At 43.7% G+C, this 20,757-nt stretch overlaps 1 protein-coding gene across 1 annotated transcript; it reads right to left on the reverse strand.

Annotated features, from left to right (window-relative positions):
• Window positions 1-599: 599 nt before the first annotated feature.
• On the reverse strand, window positions 600-8,036 carry APOE (apolipoprotein E). The gene is made up of 3 exons (XM_063437020.1): window positions 7,981-8,036; window positions 6,372-6,522; window positions 600-2,201 (listed from the first exon to the last, which is right to left on the reverse strand). The coding sequence occupies exons 1-3, from the start codon at window positions 8,021-8,023 to the stop codon at window positions 1,577-1,579; spliced, it is 819 nt and encodes a 272-aa protein (XP_063293090.1). The 5' UTR covers window positions 8,024-8,036; the 3' UTR covers window positions 600-1,576.
• Window positions 8,037-20,757: the final 12,721 nt, after the last annotated feature.

Consider the following 20,757-nt stretch of genomic DNA (forward strand, 5'->3'; position numbering starts at 1 on the left):
CTGCAAATGTTGTCGACTACATCTCCCCTAATGCTTTGCCAGCAATATGGCTCTAAGAGGATTATGGCAGATGTAGTCAACAACATCTGGAGTGTCAAAGGTAACCTATCCCTGCCCTATATCATACCAAGTACTCTGTAATCCCATAGCAGGCACGCGCTCAGCCCCATATCTGCATATACAGCTACATACATGCTAGAATCCCTTCATTCTAGCCATGTGCAGTCTAATTTATAAGTAAGCTCATACACACTCTCACTCAGAGACAGTTCGTCACTTATCTCCATACGCACTCTAACTACCACACAGAACCATGCGCACTCTAACTATCATATCTAAACATGACTAACCCCAAACAACCACAACAACAACCACAAAAACAACAAACAGATCTCTATTTTGTAATTTGCATGCATTCTGGTCAATATATAATACTCTGTGATTTTTTTTATTATTATTATTGTTTTAGAGTCCATAGAACACTCTTTAATTTTTTAAACAACTGCCCTGAGAACATTTTAGATACTCCCGATATATTTATGTTCAATTGTTCTCCATTTCTGTCATATCCCCTTAAAAAAATAACCAATTCTACCATGTTGGAGAGAAGATCAACCTTTTATTTTCATTAAACAAAAATGACATTGCGTTAGCCAATAATATGTTTAACAGCACCGAGACAAAAATGAGACATTCGGCATTTAATGCTACATAGTTAAGCAGATATAGAAAAATAAACATAAGAAAATAAACAAATATATATTTATGGAACATGTGGTATGTAGAGAAAATGTCAAAGGCAATATTGTTTATGTATGCGAGATGAAGAATAAGCTATATAGTTTGTGTTACAAATTAGAGATGGGTCAATTAGTAAGATCACAAGTTGGGTATGTAGGACAGTAATTAGTCTTACACGTCCACCTTGTCATTGAAGGTCCCAGCTGTTTCTTCAAATGATACCTTGAAGGTAAGGAATGTGTTTGCTGCTTGTCCCTAGGCTATATTTTCTTACATAATTACTATCTACAGCATTTTTTTAATTTTTTCGAGAGTTGTATATTGAACGTGTAAGTTCTTGTGTTTTTGACTTAAGGCTTTTATCAAGGTACTTTGTTTGAGTATGTGTGTAATATATGACTGAATATAGTTGTTATACATGGCATCAATGTTTGCCCTTAGTTTTCAGAATCTAATAGCTTTGGAGATTTGATTCCTTACACTTAAACTGAGCTTTATGGCATTTTTCAGCTGTAAAGTTGATATTACTCTTCAGGTCATCAGTGGCTTTAGAGTTTGACACATTCACACCAAAAATGAGATTGATGACCAGTCCAGAACCGTGAATTTGTCCTTCAATTACTTGTCATCAATTTGCTGTGCCCCTCCAGAGTATCCATAATATGAGGCTAATCAAGTCAAGCGTGTTATCTGACATAAAATCAAACTTGTATATTGACATGCTAAATATGGAAAATCCCAACATTACTGCACCACCTTTAGCTGCAGATTCTTGGTGGTGGATACCATGTTTCTTACGCATGAAGTTGAAATTATACATAGAACTGTCTGATCTTTACTTAGGCTGTAAGCTCTTGGCCAAGTTTTGCAATGAGCTGCGGAGGCTTTCTACGGAGGGGTTAAACCATTTTTTTACCTGATCCGATAACTTGTCCACACTGGATTTGACATCAGAGGCCATCTTCTTCACTTTATTTTGAACATCTTTGGCCACAGAGGCAAACCTATCTCTGAGTGCTTTCCCTTGCTCATCCATGGCATCCTTCAGAGATTGGAGACGTTGCTCTCCTTTTTCCTTGAGGTTGGTTACATAAGGCTCGACTGCTTTTCGGAGGCTCTCTACTTTTTTTTCAGTGTTGCCGCGGATATCATCCCCGTACTGGCTAAGTTTCTTCTTCAGATCCTCAGTGTCCTTGCTAAGACGTTTCTTCAGCTTTTTAGTGTACATGCTCATTTTCCCTTGGACATCTTCAATGTTTTGGTCAAACATCATGCGCAAGTCTCCCGAGTACTGAATTGCCCTGGTCTTCGTGTCTTCCATGTCTGATTTCAGCTTTTCTGCCAGGGCAGAAATATCTTCAGTGAATTTTTCTTGCGCATCCTGAGCCATGGGGCCAACGTTGCTCTTTAGTTCACTAGCATAATTGCTCAGCTCCTCCATAGTATCTTTGATAAGGCCACTGAAAAAAACAACCACATGAAATGAAATGGAAATTAGAATATTTATATTTCAAGGGGAAAGGGCAACTAATGATGACAAATAACTATGGTGAGTTTAACCATCATGGACATCTTGACAGTTCATATACAACATCCTTCTTTAGTACACAATCACAAACAGATTATTGGTGTTATGGAAAGACATAGAATATTGTAAAAAAAAATAATTGGTGTTATAGGGAAATATTGTATATGGGACATGGGTTTGTTGAGCTGAGAGTATTACAATATTTTAATTATTTTAAAAGGGAGAGGCACACATTTGTAATGAAATGTGGTTTTATTTATGCATTGACATATTGATGACAGAAAAAAATAAGATATCGTACATAAGTGAAATGGAGAAAACATCAACATAAACAGAAAAGAGGTTGTATAAGAAATGGACATGTTTTTAATTTGTTTTATAGGTAGAATTAGAATATTGCAAATGGACGGTTGGTGTTATAGGAGGATAGAGCACACTGGGAATGGCTGATTGGTGTTATATGGGGTGGGTGCAAACTAAAAATAGAAAATTGGTGTTGCAGAGAGAGTTGTACAAAGCATGAAATTGTGTTACTGAGCAATTCCCATCATACTTATCAAGACACTACAACCAGTCGTTTTGCAGTTTAATTATGTGTTCTACACGGAAATGACCTGGCCAGTTACAGCGGGTTTATGGAGCAATGAGATGAGTTAAATAGGACACAAGCTGAAACATTTTATTCAATGAATAATTAAGACAGATATATTCACTATAAAGTCTGGTAGGTGGAAATATTAGTGGAAATATTGAAAAAGAGAAATTTGAATGTAAGTGACAGGAAGTGTATATTTTATAGCACCCATGTAATAATCTGTGGTGTACAAAGAAAAGAGACTAATAGCTTTTGAGACAGTAACAAGCTGAACGAGGGATGTTGAAGAGAGATTCTAACAAGACCGTATTTGGCATTCCAAAGTAAAATCTAGTATAATTTACCCCTTAGGCCATACAGAGAAGCAAAACTCATTTGCACACAGACACATGTCCTGTCCTGACTAGCTTCTTCCATCATTACATTCCATTGATTATTGGATGTTTTGGTAAGTAAAAGTGCCGATTAAGGGTTTTTATTTCTGTGTCCTGCAGGGCACATGGCCTGCAGAGCTTGGCCCCCACATGCCGTGCAAGCACTGATCGTGAAGGTATTGCGAGAGTTACACAGTGCCGCATTTTCGTAACTGGGTCAGGTCAGAGCAGACTGAAAATTCCTCTGTTTTATAAAAGGAAAAACATCTGCCTCTTGCTCTTTTTTGCTTTTAACCAGCTTGTTACAAACGTGTCAGGCTAGTTTAACAGACTATTGTTAAGGGGGGGGAAAAAAAGGAATAAATTAACATAAAGGAATGTGCAGAGTTTGAAAAAAACTGGCAGCGGTAGGTAGTCATCGCCAACGTTGTGGGCTATATCTCCCATGATGTCCTGCGAGTCACAATGATACAGTTAGTAAATGAGTAGTAAGATATATTGGAAGGAGGTAGCGTTATAGGGAGACTTTAACTTAAAACTGAAATAAAATAATAACAATGAGAAAGTAAAAACAAAACACTAAAAATATAAAGAAGCATTATGGAGCCACAATGGGTGTAATAATGTTGCATGCCATGTGGTACTATGCTTTAGTGCTGTGAACGGTTTCATACTTAGGAAAACGAGAGAAATCTCAATGTATCTTTCCTGGTAAAATATTTTATAAATAAATAATATTATAATGGTGAAAGGCGTAATTCAATGTGGGGTTATAAGGACCATTAGGAAAGGAAATCAAGAGCGAATGGATAATTTATAAAAATGTTTCACACAGGAGTCTGAAAATATATTTGAACACAATACTATGTATTTATTAACGGTTTAACCCCCTTCAGGTAAGCCACTATCCGGGGAACTCCCTGCACCATAATAACGTCAATACAATTAACTTGTTATGGTGGTCCCGGAGGGGGTTGCTTTACATAAAACAGTTATTAAAGCAGAATGTTTAGAGTTACTTGTGGGTTAAACACATTCTGAGTAAAGAAATGAACTGACTAGGTTATCCACTAAAGCGAGAGTTTTTAGGAAATTCAAAGTGAATTTCAAATTTAGAGCCAAACTGGAAGCACGGCTGACTTGGGGAATTTTTCGAGTTCTGCTTTTTTGCCTTAAATTTGAAATTGACTTTGAAATCCTCAGGATTCTTACTGTTTAATCCTGTTAGATTTATCACAATGTCAGATTTACGTATTGATTAGTTTACCAATTAGGTAACTAAATTCCTCACGAGCAAAACACTAGATTTTTTTTTAATAAATAAACAGATCAATCAATAAATACAATAATTGCCTGGTCTGCAGATAAAAGATCACACCGTTTTTTATTCATTCTTTTCATGAGCATACAGGAAGTACACAGACATCTGAATCTGCTGATATTTAAATCACTGTAACCTGCAGTGAGTGACTCGTTTTAGCATGAAATGATGAGCGGGGGATGTAAAGGGACACTATAGCCACCAGAACCACTACAACTTAATGTAGTGGTTCAGGTGCAAATAGCCTGCCCCTGCAGTCTGAACAGTGAGGCTGATGAAATGCAAAGTTTACACTGCTGCCTAATGCCACCTCTATTGGTTGTCAGACTGACAGCCACGACAGGGTCTTCCTCGGTTCGGTTCTGCACATATTGCAGAATCGATGTTCAGCATCTCCAGGCTCTGCATGAAGACCCTGAATGGTACCCATAGTGATGCATTGAGTAAAAGTATCTCTATGAGGAGATGTTGATTGGTGCTGGATTGACAATAGCTTGATGAACACACAGACCAGTGACAGGGGAATATGGGTGAGTAAATCTCTATTTTATTAGTTATGGGCATGTGAGGGGGAGCAAACTTTTAAATTGTTACTATAACACTAAAGCGTTAAGAATGCATGTTTGTATCCCTAACCTTATAGTCTTCCTTAAACAACCGGTTTAATACATGTAAAATGTTATGTATTTTCATAGATGCCTGTCTTACCCTGCTCAGGAGATAAGCTTTAAACATGAGTTGATATCATTAACAAAGCAAAAGATAAAATTAACATTTATAGTGTTATTCACTAATCTCTGAATTGTAGCGAATTAAAAATCCAAATGGCAAACTGTAGGCAAAAATAGAATATTTGGACACATTTTCACGTATAATCATAGCTTGACCATTTTATATCACATTTTACGATCTGGATTTAATTAATTCTAAATCAGTACTGCGAGTAAGCTCCTCATTGGCCCTTCCTGACTTATCTTTAAACTCTCCCATGACAGTTAGTAGTGAGATGTAGACTTGGTTACAGAGACAGTGCACAGGGCAGCTGACCCTTAAAAGAACAACTCCAAGCACCATAATCACTCCAGCACACTGTAGTAAGTAGTCAAACTGTGAATGGTTTGACTTATTTGCTGGGGTTTACAAGGTACTGCTCACTGCCTCCACTATAGTCCACGAAGAGCCAGAAGCTGATCACTCTCAGCCAATGAGCTAAGCCCAAAACCCCAAGGTGTAGCTCTGTCAGAGAGTTACCAGCTCTTTGGCTGAGGTAGTGAAGATGAGGAGCAGTGCCTGGGAGACGTGACTTGAAGTCAAACTGTTTTAAATTGTTTTGACTGCTTACAATGGAGTGCGGTGTTCTACACGGCTCTCATGCCATCATAACCACCACAGCATGCTGCAATGTTCACTGTGCTTGGAGTGTTCTTGGGACACATATTTTTTAGCAACAGCTGTTCTTTAACAGCTGGACGGTGACACACAGTGCTCGGCAGACAATAGGGCCTACAGCCAGCTTGTAAGGACAAGTAATCTGACACATAACAAATACATTATCACCTGCTGCAAAAAAACAATTTTATAAATATTTTACATAATTCAGAGCATTGCATACACTAATTGCATGTCTATAGCAGTGATCACTAACGTGTGGCACCCTATTTGTTGTGGAATATATTTCCCATGATGCACAACCAGTAAGAGAATGCCACGTGTTAATCATCACTACTTTAGTTATGCTAGTTCAGTCTGGTTCGGTAATGCCCACTAAAGGTTTCTAGCATTCGATCAATCATTTTATACATCATTACTTACTCCAGTTCTTTGCTGACCGGAGAGTCTTTCATCGTTTCTTTGGTCTCGTCCGCGGCCTCCTCCATTTTGTTGAGTGTCTGCCAGAAGCTATCCAGAGCCGTCTCCCATTTTGTCTTGGGGCCATCTCTGGACAAAGATCTGGCTTGGGCCCCTAAATAAAGAAAAGGACAGTAGGTATTTTTCCTTCATACTCAGCGAAACTTCACACACACACACACGTGTATATAGACCATTTTTATATCGAGAAATTTTTCGGCAAAGAGCGAAGGGCTATATTTATCAAAACAGAAAAAGGTATTTTTCAGAGACAATGCAAAAGTTTGGTACACATAACATATTTCTTAGCATTTAGCACTTTGTCCTAGAATAGCACCTGCTTTGCCTGGATAAATAGGACCCAGAATCACTCTTCATAAGCATGGTGTATACAGTGGTTTATTAACAAAACAATATATTTTGGTGAACTGTAAAAATAGATTTTCAAAATGTAAGCCAAAAAACCTGAGCTGTAGGATTAATTTTAAAACTTGGTATTGAATTCACTACAATTCCTTGTTTAATGTACATGTGACACATGCTTGTGTATATTTAGTGTATATGTGAGTTGTAGATATATTGACGACAGCAATAGGAAAAACTATCTAACATATGTTCTTTATAATTGCACACTATGAAGAAGCAATACTGTACTGTATATTGAGTATCCCCAATAAATATTTGGCATAATCTACCACCACTTAACACTTCAATGGCCCCTATTGACATCTTAACAGACAAATACCACCTTCATCCCAAATGATTTGCTGTTTGTCCATGCCTTTACACTGCAATCACACAGATACTTTTTTCAAAATTTCTTAAAACAACCTATTATTTTTATGGTACCTTTGTTACCTTTCTCTATACATCCTAACGTTCATTCTTCATCTACTTAATAGTCTTCATCCAATACATTCTCCCGATCTATATAATCTTGTTATAAAAGTTTTTTTGTTTTGTTTTGTTTTTTCAAAAGAAGATACTGTTGCTTTCTCTGTCTCCCTTCACAGATTTACCGTTTCATCCCAAAATGATGCCTTCATATGTCTTCTCCATCACTTTTTCCATGTGCCCTATCTGGCTTCTTTATCGCCCCCCCCCCCCCCCCCCCCCCCACCCGCAATCTTGCTATCATTCTCCATGAGATATTTTACCACTTTTGCTCTATCCCACGTCCCAAATATAAAACAGCCCATTCAACACTAATTAATACAACTGCCCATTTATCTCATCACTTGCTATGGTTCACATTGCCTTAATGTCCTACACATGACATAAGATTCTGGGCGGAACATAAAACAGAGTTATTCACTAAAGTGAGAGTCGCTGGAAATGTAAATTAAATTCAAAGTAAATTTCAAATTTAAGATCAAAATAGCAAAAGTAGAAAAACTCTCCAAGAAAGCTATTCTTATAGGTCAGCTACTTTGGTCTTAAAATTGAGATTTACTTTGAATTCACTTTAGATTCCACTCAAATTCACTTTGATTTCCTGACAATCCCCATTTTTATTGAATAACCCCCCCATGTCTCCTATAGCTTATAAATGGTACATTGACATAATACTCACCGGCCAGGAGCCCAATCGTCACCAAGAGAGCAATCAGCTTCATGATTTGTCTTTTTAAAACTGTGGAAAGAAATAACTCAAAATTAATCTTGGAGATTCTGCTACGAGACAATGCGATTTTCTTTCTAACAATTAAGGCAATTCAATAACAAACACTATATAGGAACAGATACTGTGTAATCTATTTTACAGTTCTCCTTTTGTGTTTGTTCTTCATTTTTATAAAAATACATTTTAAAAAAAAGTCAGCTTTCTTAAACATTTACTTCTCTACTTTATTTTCCCTCTCATTGACCGAAATCATTTTTACTTTGCCTGTTTTGTTTTATTTTCTTACAGGTATTTTTGCCCCCTCCATCCATGACTTACCTCCCCAGTGAGTAGACTGATGTTACTTGAGATTCTCTCTTTATATAAGTAGCAGGCAGTGAGCTGTGATATATCCTTGCACCTTGAGGCTGGCTGCAGGCAGACACATAAGCAGCGATTGGTTGGAAGAGGGCGAAGTCTGCTGTGCAATCTTTTCGCACAATTAACTCTTGAATCTCTGTGACGTGTAAGGTCAGAAACAGATTAATGCATGAGAAAACTGGAGGAAAAAGTTGATGCAAAGTCCAAGTGATCATATGATACAGTAAGTCAACCTCTGGACTGACTCACTGTTTAGTTTCAGAAATAAATAACTCATATTCTCAAAATATGGGACTCGAGAATAAGAGTAAACATCTGTTTTCCAAGGTCGAACATTCATCTGTAATATGAATGCTAGCTCTTCTGACAAGTATTTTAAACAAAAGGTATTCTACAATAAACTGTGTTTTTTATGTTCTGTGTGTGAAGAAGTTTTAAGTATAACAATTGATACAACACTTGTGCAGGACCAGTGCAAGGATTTCTGCTGCCCTAGGCAAAAATCCATTTTGCCACCTCCTCATGTCACTTACTCACTGACAGACACACACTGGCAGACAGACAGACACACACACACACACACAAAACTCACTAACAGACATACACTCACTCACTGACAGACACAAAAACACACAATCCCTGACAGATATACACTCACTCACTGACAGACACAGACAGACACTCACTAACAGACATACACTCACTCACATACACACACAGAAACTAACAGACATACACACACTCACTGATAGACACACACACACACAGACACTTACTGACAGACATACACTCACTCACTGACAGACACACAAACACACACTCACTGACAGACATACACTCATTTACTGACAGACACACACACACACACAGACACTCACTGACAGACACACACACTGACAGTCAAACACGTACACACTCACTGATAGACAAACACACACACACAGGCAGACACTCACTGACATACACACTCACACAATTTGATATTTTGAGGCCTATGAAGCCTCCCTACTACCTCCATGGGATCCAGTGTGGGGCAGCTCCTCAATCGTCCAGCGTGATGTTTAGTATGCCGGGGGCATCACAGAGGGCGTGGGAGGGAGGAGTGAGAGGCTGAAAGAACAGCTACCTTGCCGCCTGCGTTCTCCAGCCCCCTCTCCTCCGATCACTGGCATTTGTTGGCCACCTCCTGGCCCCCCTGTAACAGGGCTCCTTTCTGCCCCCCCAACTTCAGGCGCCTTGAGGATTGGCCCGGCGTTGGGGGTGGCTGAAGACAGTTGCCCCCCCAGACAGTTGCGCCAGCCCTGCATTTGTGAGTGTATACGATAAAAAACATACCCTATGAATATATATATATATATAAAATATAATATACATATAGAATCTTTTTAACCCCTTGCCTGGGACCCAAAATACTTTAAATTAATGTTGTGACCCGTATATCAAATATACAATTAATTCAGCGACCCCTTGTTTCAGTGTTATAGAATTAGCATTAAAATACATTTTGCAAAACACCATAATTAGACTCGTAAAACAGGGTGCAAGATAATTTGGATCTGTTCCCCCCTTTTGGATGGGATCAATCTGTCAGGGTACCTGAGGCCTCTACCTCTAAGGGAGGTAGAGACTTGGTGGTGTATCCGTCCAGGCGAGCTGTTTTCTCCGTTCCTCGCGGTCCATCCAGTCACTTAAACACCGGCCGCGAGGAATCCACGTCCTTTTCTAGCAGGACGCTCAATACGTGACGTCATGACGCTAGCACGAGCAATCTGTCACTCAAGTGTCCGATATCCAATCGGTACTTGTCAGAGGCGTGATTTCCATCCAGAGCCAGGGTATTTAAGCTTACTCCTTACTTCAGCTCATTGCCCTGTCGTGGTTCTAGCTTGTCTAGTCACTCAGTGCTCTGGTATTCTAGTTTGCTCTTTTGGTTTTGACTCGGCTCGTTGTACTACCCTGCTTCTCTGTTATCCCTTGACCCGGCTTGTCTCTCGCTTATCTGTCTTCTCGTTCCCTCGACCTCGGCTTGTCTCTGACTATTCTTTACTCTCGGTACGTTAGTCCGGCCATTCTAAGGCCCGGTATACGTACCTTTCCACTCTTTGTACTCTGCGTGTTGGATCCCTGTCCCGATCCTGACACAATCTGATATGGAAATGGCCTGGTTATTTTTGTAATGGCACAAGATGAGCTAAAACCAGCTGGAGAACTGAGCGGGGACCCACCCAGGGCCGGTGCAAGGATTTTTGCCACCCGAGGCAAAAAACCTTTTGCTGCTACATTCACTTTCGTTTACATTTTATTTATCTTTTTAAACACTGAATCATTGTAGGGACAGAAACACTAGAGTGTTCGCAGGGCCGACCTTAGGGGTGTGCGAGCTGTGCGGCCGCACAGGGCGCCATGGAGCAGGGGGCGCCATGTGGCTGACACAGCTCGCACATGGCCGGGTGAGTGCAGGGGAGCTGAAGCAAGTCCCCGGTTGGAAAGTTCATTATTTCACACCGGGGACTATGAAAGTAAAGGGGCGGGGCTCACAGAACATTGGGGCGGGGCTTACCACATTGATGGGGCGGGGCTAAAAAGGAAGCTGGTGCGGAGCTTGCAGCTCACTGAAGCTCTAGGTACTTGCTGCAGAGAAAAGAATCCCTGCTTCCACTCCTCCCTTCCAGGTAATTGTGTGTGTGACTGTAGTGTGTGTGTGTGTGTGAAGCTGTACTCTGTGTGTGACTGTAACAGTGTCTGTCTGCGTGTGTGTGTGTGTGTGTGTGTGTGTGTGTGTGTGTGTGTGTGTGTGAGAGAGACTGTACACTGTGTGTGACTGTCTGCCTGTGTGTGTGTGTGTGTGTGTGTGAGAGAGAGAGAGAGAGACTATACTCTCTGTGTGACTGACTATCTGTCTGTGTGTGTGAGACTGTACTCTGTGTGTGACTGTCTGTAGCAGAGTCTAACTGTCTGCCTGTGAGTGTGTGTGTGTGAGAGAGAGAGACTGTACTCTGTGTGTGACCGTCTGCCTGTGTAACTGTGTCTGACTGCCTGCCTTTTTGTGTGACTGTAACCAGGGCCGGCCTTTGGGGTGTGTGAGCTGTGTGGCCATGGCAACAGTGGTGCCAGGTGGCCAACACAGCTCGCAGTCGGTCACTGACAAACCGGCCCGAATTGGAATGCAGGAGGAGCGTGGAGGAGGAGCGTGGGGGCCCGATGTCAGAAGGATCCGCTCAGTGGGTGTCAGGGCGGCAGGTGCTCTTCAGTCAGCGCATCAGGCAGAGTGGGAAAAACTGACAGCTGGATCCAGGGAGCAGCAGCCTTTAATTTAAGTGCTTGTCCTTATTGCTTTATATATATATATATATATATATATATATATATATATATATATATATATATATATATATATATATATATATATATAAACAATTGCGTTTAATTGAAGTGGGTAGATAGCTAGTGATAAAGGGGGGCCTGGGGGCTAGTGATATACGGGGGGCAGGGGACTGGTGATAAAGTGGGGCAGGGGACTGATGAAGGGGGGCAGGGGGCTGATGAAGGGGGCAGGGTTTTGTTGAAGGGGGTGCAGGTGACAGATTGTGAATGTGCCTGAAATTGTCTAGAGGGGGTCAAAGAAAGATGGTGGGGGGGTGGAGGGGGGCGCCACAAGATTGGCTCTTACAGGGTGCCTGAACACCTAAGGCCGGCCCTGAGTGTTCGGAATGCAGGTTTATATTCCAAACACTATAGTGTTCGTTTAAAAGTATTGTTTTTTTATATTTTGAAATTAAAACTGTCCTTAGTGCACAAATGCAATCACTGGGGCATACATACATACAGGTTCACAATCAGTGACCCATGCACATACAAATTCACTGACCTATGCAAACTGACACACACACACTAACCCATGAGGAGTGATACCCACACTTACTCATGCAGACACACACACTACTGACCCATGCAGATACACACACACATTGAACCACGCAGACACACACACTGACCCATGCAGACTGACACACACACATACACAGACCTATGCAGACTGACACACGCACTGATCTGACCCATGCATATTGACACACACATTGATACATGCAGACAAACACATACTAACCCATGCAGACACACACACATTGACCTTTGCAGGCTGACACTGACACAAACACACGCTGACCCATGCAGACATACACACATTCTCTGAAACACACTTACCTTAATTTCAAATATCAGTTGTCTATTCATGTATTCCAGGCAACTTGAGTGCTATTGGCATTCCATCACTCCCTGCTATGCTCCTGCCCACTTTTCCCTGCGTACAGTGCAGGGGACGGGAGCGAGTGAGAAGTGCACCCAGTAAAAGGCTTACTGGGACACTCTGCCTCCTTGCCCCACTTCCTCCTTCCTTAATCCCTCCCTCCCATGTCCCCACGCACAGGGCAGGGGGTGGAGTGCACGGACATTTCGCCCGCGAGCTACATCATGGGATGGGGATCTAGAACAGCCAGGCGCCGGCCTGCCAGGAGTTAATTCTGCACCTTGTAAGTAACGGCTGCGGTGCGGCCACTGTCACCTGACTGCCATTCTGATCTTATTTTGACTGTTTCTGGCTATTTGGCCAGTTTTAAAATTCGTTACTGGGTCTGTCTGGGCTGTCCAGTCGCCCGGACAGTCACAAACACCGTTAGAAGCAGGCTTGCCAGAGGCGCCCCCATGGAGCTGGTGCCCTTGGCCACCGCCTAAGTGGCCTAACGGAAGCACCGGCCCTGGACCCACAGAAGGGCAGGCTATTTGAGCTGTTGTCCGTTCTCAGTACTCTCTTGCACCTTATATTTTGCTAATTAGGCTCTTTTCACACAATTATTCACAAAAGGGAAAATTCTTGGGGATTCGGAGTTGAATTAAAATTTTAAGGCCATAATGGTCGAACTGGGAAATTTCTCCAACTTAGCTATGCCATTTTGGCTACTTTGGTCTTGGATTTGAAATTCACTTTGAATTACCCACAATTCACTCAGTAAATAACCATGTTAGAGTCAGAGTCTTTACAGTAAACATCTTAATGTGGGCAGCTTCACGTAGGCTGATAGATACAATACGACTGTTCCATGTGCTGGGAACCTACTGAAACAGCATGGGAAATCAAATTTGTCTCTCAACAAGGAGTTAAGAACTTGTGATATGAAATTATCCACAGAAAAAGAAAAATGAAAGTGTTCTTAAAAAGAGTGTTTGTCAAAGTTATTATTGTTAAAATAAAAAAGAAAACAAAATGCTGTATGAATGAGACCGGCTGATTTGACAACTTTGGTTGCAAAATGTAGTTTAAAACTTGCAGCTGGAGCAATTCCCTAACTCAGCTTGTCCAACTCGTGATATGTCTACTGAGCTGAATTAAGCTTGTTTTCTTTCTTTCTTTCTTTTTTTTATGGTGTTTTATACAGTTTTTTTTCCCACTATAAAGCAGTGGCAGAACTATAAGTGGTACAGACATTGCAATCGCACTAGAGAATCAGAAATTTAAGGAACCAGTTTCCCTCTCACTGTGAGAATTAGAGTGCAGTTCACTGCCACTAGTTCCTGTAGCAAAACAGAGAGAGAGAGAGAGAGAGAGAGAGAGAGAAGGCCACCGGGAGTCGTTTTTGGAGCCAGGCTCAATACATTGGCCTGAGAAGACATTAGCAGTGTTCACCGAAGCCTGCAAGGCAGGATACAAGAGGGAGAGCTGACTGTACCTTTATGCTTGTATCTATGGGGGTGTCAGGGTGTTGGCTCAGTCAGGGCCGGATTAACATAGGAGCAGAGAGCTGCTGATGGAGCTGCAGCTCCAGGCACAGGCCCATGGAATAGGACCATTTAAAAAAAAAAAAAAAAAGTGTTTTTTTTTTTACTGTTTTTTTTTATTTCTTTATTTTTTTACACACGACTCTTAGGTTTGCCACCTGATTTTACCGGCACAGATGGTATTTGATGCTGCCTGGCCATGCCGGTATTGCAGTAATAGTATTGCGGCAATACAAATGCAGATATTTTTCTCTGATTGCTCTGCAATACCAGCACCAGCCAGTAGGGTGTGGAGAGAGGCAGGGATAGGAAGTTATAGCATATCCCTCCCTGCCTCTCTCTACTCACTAATCCGCAGGGGAGCAGCTACACAGCACAGAGAGTCCAGATAGCAGCTACCAATCTGCAGAGACAGACTGCAGCTCAGGAAAGTGAGGGATGAGGGGAAAGGCAGCAGGGAAACATGGGGACACTGAGACACTATGGGACACTGAGACACTTGGGGACACTGGGAAACATGGGGACACTGTGAGACATAGGGACATTAGGATACACATTGGGACACGGAGACACTAGGGACACATGTCTCCCAGTGTCCCTAGTGTCTCAGTGTCCCTAGTATCTCAGTGTCCACATGTCTCCCAGTGTCCCCAAATGTCTGTGTCCCCATGTCTCCCAGTGTCCCCAAATGTCTGTGTCCCCATGTCTCCCAGTGTCCCCAAATGTATGTGTCCCCATGTCTCCCAGTGTCCACATGTCTCTCAGCTAGTGTCCCTAGTGTCTCAGTGTCCCCATGTCTCTGGGAAAAATGGGGACACAGACACTAGAGACACAGAGACATGGGTACACAGACACTGGGAGACATTGGGACACTGAGACACTAGGGACACTGGCTGAGAGACATGTGGACAATGGGAGACATTGGGACACAGACATTTGGGGACACAGACATTTGGGGACACTGAGACATGGGGACACTGAGAGACATGGGGACACTGAGACACTAGGAGACATGGGGACACAGACATTTGGGGACACTGAGAGACATGGGGACACAGACACTGGGAGACTAGGAGACACTGGGAGACATGTGGACACTGACATTTGGGGACACAGATACTGGGGACACAGTGTCCCCAAATGTGTCAGTGTCCACATGTCTTCCAGTGTCCCCATGTCTGTATTCACAAGTGCCCCCATGTCTCCCAGTGTCCCCAAGTGTCTCAGTGTCCCCGGGTCTCTGTGTCCCCATGTCTCTCATTGTCCTCTAGTATCTAGTGACATGAGGGACACTGGGACATGGGGACACTGGGAGAAATGGGGACATTGAGACACTGGGAGACTAAGGGACTGGGCGACATGGGAACACTGACACTGTGATACAAAGGGACTCTGATGCCAGACTGGCCTTCCAATTCTTTGGACAGACATGCCCCCTTTTTGGGCATGTTCGCCCTTTTGGCAGTTCTGGTCACGTGATTCACGTCAGTGGCCTACCCTTTTACCCCGCCCATTGACTTCCTGCTTCACTGGACACTGCTGTTAGGGGGTATGGATTTACTTGAAAGATCCTTTGAGTTTCCCTCCAACACCATTTCCATCAGATACATGACGCTTGAGAGGTATGACTGTCTTAGTGTTTTTGGTCGATAAGATTCTGTAATTAGGCCCCATCATAATTGTCATCACCAGGCCCACTGGGCTCTTAATCTGGCCCTGGGCTCAGTGTGTGTGTGTGTGTGTGTCTGTGTGTATATATGTGTGTGCAGCCACACCTCCCAACATCGGTTGCTGGATGGGCCTGAGAGTGGGAGACAAATTGTAACATTGGCAACACCCATAATAAACCGCCTGGAAAAGTGATGGGAGGACTAAAGGGGACTGTTCCCTGGTGCTTGCTCTGTGCTGCCTGAGGACAGTTCCCTGGTGTCCATGGATGAATGCAGGGTTGGAGCTTCCTATAAGGCGACCTAAGAAGCCGCCTAGGGCACCACATAGATGTGTTCGTCCTGCGCCCTCAACGCCGGCCCTTCTAATGCCTCTCATCCGTTTCCTGTACCCGGCCGGACTGATGGGAAGTGCTCACTCAGTGTGCACTTCCTTTCAGTCCGGCCGGGTACAGGGAACAGAAGCTCCTGTACTGCAGACCGTGGGGGGGGAACGTGAGGAGAACACAGTGGGGGTGTGTGAGGAGAACACGGAGGGGGGTTTGAGGAGAACACGGAGGGGGTAAGGAAAACACAGGGAGGGAGGGGGGTGAGGGGAACACAGGGATGGGGGGGTGAGGAGAACACAGGGAAGGAGGGGGGAGAGAGGAGAACACTGGGAGGGAGGGGGGTGAGAAGAACACAGGGAGGGAGGGGGTTGATGAGAACACAGGGAGGGAGGGGGTGAGGAGAACACAGGGAGGGAGGGGAGGGTAAGGAGAACACAGGGAGGGGAGGGTAAGTAGAACACAGGGAGGGGGTGGTGAGGAGAATGGGGAGGAGGGAGTCCACGGAGGGGTGTGTGTGAGAAGAACGTGAAATGGAGGGGTGAGAACGTGGGGGGTTGAGGAGAATGTGGGGGGGGAGACTATTAAGGGAGGGAGTGGGTGGTGGAGAGACCACTATGGGAGGGTGGGGGAAAGGAGAGAACACTAATGGAAAGTCGGGGAGAAAAGGAGAGACCACTAAGAGAGGGGGGAGGAGAGTAGAGACCACTAAGGGACATGGGAGGAGAAGAGAGACCGCTAAGGGGCAGAGGGTAGCTCTAAGGGATGGAAGGGAGAGCTCTATAGGACAGGGGGCAGGACAGGGAGCTCTTTCACACTACGCACACACACACACACACACACACACACACACAATGCATCCCTATACATACACAGAAACACAATGCATCTCTACACACAGACAGGGGCGTATTAGCCGCGAGGCAAACAAGGCATTTGCCTTGGGCGGCATTTTCCAGGGGGCGGCATAAAAAGCCGCCCCCAAACGCCCAGGGTTAACTGACATGCCGTGTGGGCGGGCGGTCTGCTGGGCAGTGCTGGCGGGCGGGCGGCCGGCGAGGGAGCACTTCCTCTGAGCTGTCTGCTCAGCTCCCTCGCACGCAGCAGAGTGAGGCTGGGAGCCGGAATATGACGTCATCTTCCGGCTCCGCCTCCCAGCCTCACTGTGCGGCGCGCGAGGGAGCTGAGCAGACAGCTCAGAGGAAGTGCTCCCTCGCCGGCTGCACGCCCGCCAGCACTGCCCAGCAGCCACTGGACCACCAGGGAGAAATAGGACCCACCCCCCCAGCATTCCCAAAGGTAAGGAGGCTGGGGGGGGGGGGGGGGGTAAATTAAAAAAAAAATGTGTTAAATATGTGAGTGAGTGAGTATGTGCGTATGTCTGTTAGTGTGTGTATGTCTGTTAGTGTGTGTGTGTGTGTATGTCTGTTAGTGTGTGTGTGTATGTCTGTTAGTGTGTGTGTGTGTGTGTGTGTGTGTGTGTGTGTGTGTGTGTGTGTGTGTGTGTGTGTGTGAATGTCTGTTAGTGTGTGTGTGTGTGAATGTCTGTTAGTGTGTCTGTGTATCAGTGTGTGTGTGTGAATGTCTGTTAGTGTGTCTGTGTATGTCTGTTAGTGTCTGTGTATGTCTGTTAGTGTGTGTGTGTGTGTGTGTGTATGTCTGTTAGTGTATGTCTGTTAGTGTATGTCTGTTAGTGTGTGTGTGTGTGTGTCTGTTAGTGTGTGTCTGTTAGTGTGCGTGTGTGTGTCTGTTAGTGTGAGTGTGTGTGTATCTGCTAGTGAGTGTGTGTCTGTTAGTGAGTGTGAGTGTGTCTGTAAGTGTGTGTGTGTTTCTGTTAGCGCGTGTGTGTCTCTGTTAGCTAGTGTATGCGTATCTGTAAGTGAATGTGTGTGTGTGTATTTAGAAGGCGGGGCGGGGGAAGGGTGGGGGTGGTGCGGGCGGGAGTGGGGCGCCTGAGTTTTGTCCTGCCTAGGGCAGCACAAAACCAGGATACACCACTGCACACAGAGAAACACAACATGCTTCTCTTACACACAGAGAAACACACAATGCAACCCTTACGCATAAAGACAATGCATCCTTTGCACACATACACAGAAACACACAATACATCCTTTATACACAAACACACACTGCTTCCACTACACACAAACTGGTATCCCTATACACTGCATTCCATAAGCACACATATTAGATCCTCTACAATAACACATAACACATCCCTTACACACTCCACTCCCTGTGAGCGAACTCATGGGTGGAACATGTAGGTGGACTTATGGGTGGGCCTTATGGGCATTCTCACAGTCAGGCCCTGTAAGGGGCCCAAAAAAATTGAGCTGCTTCCCGTTCTCCCAGAACATTTAATTTTGTGCCCACAGTTACAAACAGCCTCCAGAGATCCTGTTGTACACCAGACCAGTGGAGCCAAACTGCAGCAAGAGCCCATCACCATCCTCATCTGGTTGTAAATAGGCAATCTAGTATATTATTCGTGGCACTAATCTCTAATTTACCTCACATTAAAGGGACACAATAGTCCCCAGAACCACTGCAGCTTAATGAAGTGGTTCTGGTGTCTATAGCCTGTCCCTGCAGGCCTTTTAACGTAAACACGGCGGCACGGCAGCACTGGCGTTAGTTCATATGGCAGATCATATGGGTGGGGCATTGTGATGTCACATAGGGGGGTTGGGCGGCAAATTTTTCTTTTGCCTAGGGCGGCAAAAATCCTTGCACCAGCCCTGGATGCAGGTTACTAGGGAACTAAATCAGGAAGGCAGGACAGGACACTGGGGAGAGTAAAAAACAAGGTGCAAGAGAGTACTGAGAACGGGCAACAGCTCAAATAGCCTGCCCTTTAGTGGGTTCCCTCTCAGATCTCAAGTTAGTTTTAGCTCATCTTGTTCTATTTACATATCAGACTGATCCCACTCAAAAGGGCGGTTAAGATCCGAAATGCAGGCAAATTCCTGAATTCCAATGCCATGACTACATACAAACACACCCCTGCAATCGCACACCCACACTACATACAAACACACCCACACTACATAAAAAACACACCCTTGTATTCGCACACCCACACTACATACAAACACACCCTTGCATTGGCACACTAGCACTACAAACACACCCCTGCATTTGCACACCCACACTACATACAAACACACACTTGCATTCGCACACCAGCACTACAAATACACCCCTGCATTCGCACACCCACACTGCACTAAAAAAAAACACCCCTGCATTAAAATGCCAACACTACATACAATCACACCCCTGCATTCAAACGCTAACACAAAACACAAACACACCACTGCATTCATAAACTATCACTATACAAATGCGTACACCTACTCCATCCAAAGACATGGCCACATTTAAATATTTCCCTGAAAATGTTAGATCACCAGTTGGCAAAGTATTGCGTGAGCTGCTGCCATTACTGTATACTTGTCAATCCACACACATATAGTATACCCTGCAAATTAATTTAACACCATGCTGGCGTATGTGTGGGTGCATGTATAATAGGAATGTATGTGCACACAAGCCAACCCACAGCATTTATTTTAAAGATACCGGATTGCTCATGATCTGATTTGAGGCTATCCAATACCAGAATTATAAAAATTAAAGGCCAGTAATTTATTTCTAACTGGACTCTAAGATTAATGTACTCTGTTCAAGGGAGCCTGATATCTGCACAGCCCTGTCCCCTCTCAACACAACAATCTGAGGAAGTTGCAAAGAATGAGGGAGAGTGGGGAAAGAAATGGAGCCAGTATGGAGGCCACGTATTGTACACACACAATGAAACACAAACTCAAGTATGCACATCTTCTCTCTCTCTCTCTCTCTCTCTCTCTCTCTCTCTCTCTCTCTCTCTCTCTCTCTCTCTCTCTCTCTCTCTCTCTCTCTCTATATATATATATATATATATATACATATATATATATATACAGGGAGTGCAGAATTATTAGGCAAATGAGTATTTTGACCACATCATCCTCTTTATGCATGTTGTCTTACTCCAAGCTGTATAGGCTCGAAAGCCTACTACCAATTAAGCATATTAGGTGATGTGCATCTCTGGAATGAGAAGGGGTGTGGTCTAATGACATCAACACCCTATATCAGGTGTGCATAATTATTAGGCAACTAACTTTCCTTTGGCAAAATGGGTCAAAAGAAGGACTTGACAGGCTCAGAAAAGTCAAAAATAGTGAGATATCTTGCAGAGGGATGCAGCACTCTTAAAATGGCAAAGCTTCTGAAGCGTGATCATCGAACAATCAAGCGTTTCATTCAAAATAGTCAACAGGGTCGCAAGAAGCGTGTGGAGAAACCAAGGCGCAAAATAACTGCCCATGAACTGAGAAAAGTCAAGCGTGCAGCTGCCAAGATGCCACTTGCCACCAGTTTGGCCATATTTCAGAGCTGCAACATCACTGGAGTGCCCAAAAGCACAAGGTGTGCAATACTCAGAGACATGGCCAAGGTAAGAGGCTGAAAGACGACCACCACTGAACAAGACACACAAGCTGAAACGTCAAGACTGGGCCAAGAAATATCTCAAGACTGATTTTTCT

Source organism: Pelobates fuscus, chromosome 11, assembly GCF_036172605.1.
Source record: "Pelobates fuscus isolate aPelFus1 chromosome 11, aPelFus1.pri, whole genome shotgun sequence".
In the NCBI taxonomy this organism is placed as follows: domain Eukaryota; kingdom Metazoa; phylum Chordata; class Amphibia; order Anura; family Pelobatidae; genus Pelobates; species Pelobates fuscus.

Coding starts and splice junctions, on each gene's coding strand:
- APOE (XM_063437020.1), bottom strand. CDS start 8,023: ATGAAGCTGATTGCTCTCTTGGTGACGATTGGGCTCCTGGCCG. Junction 6,523..7,980: donor GACGATTGGGCTCCTGGCCG/GTGAGTATTATG, acceptor TTCTTTATTTAG/GGGCCCAAGCCAGATCTTTG. Junction 2,202..6,371: donor CCGGTCAGCAAAGAACTGGA/GTAAGTAATGAT, acceptor TGTTTTTTTCAG/TGGCCTTATCAAAGATACTA.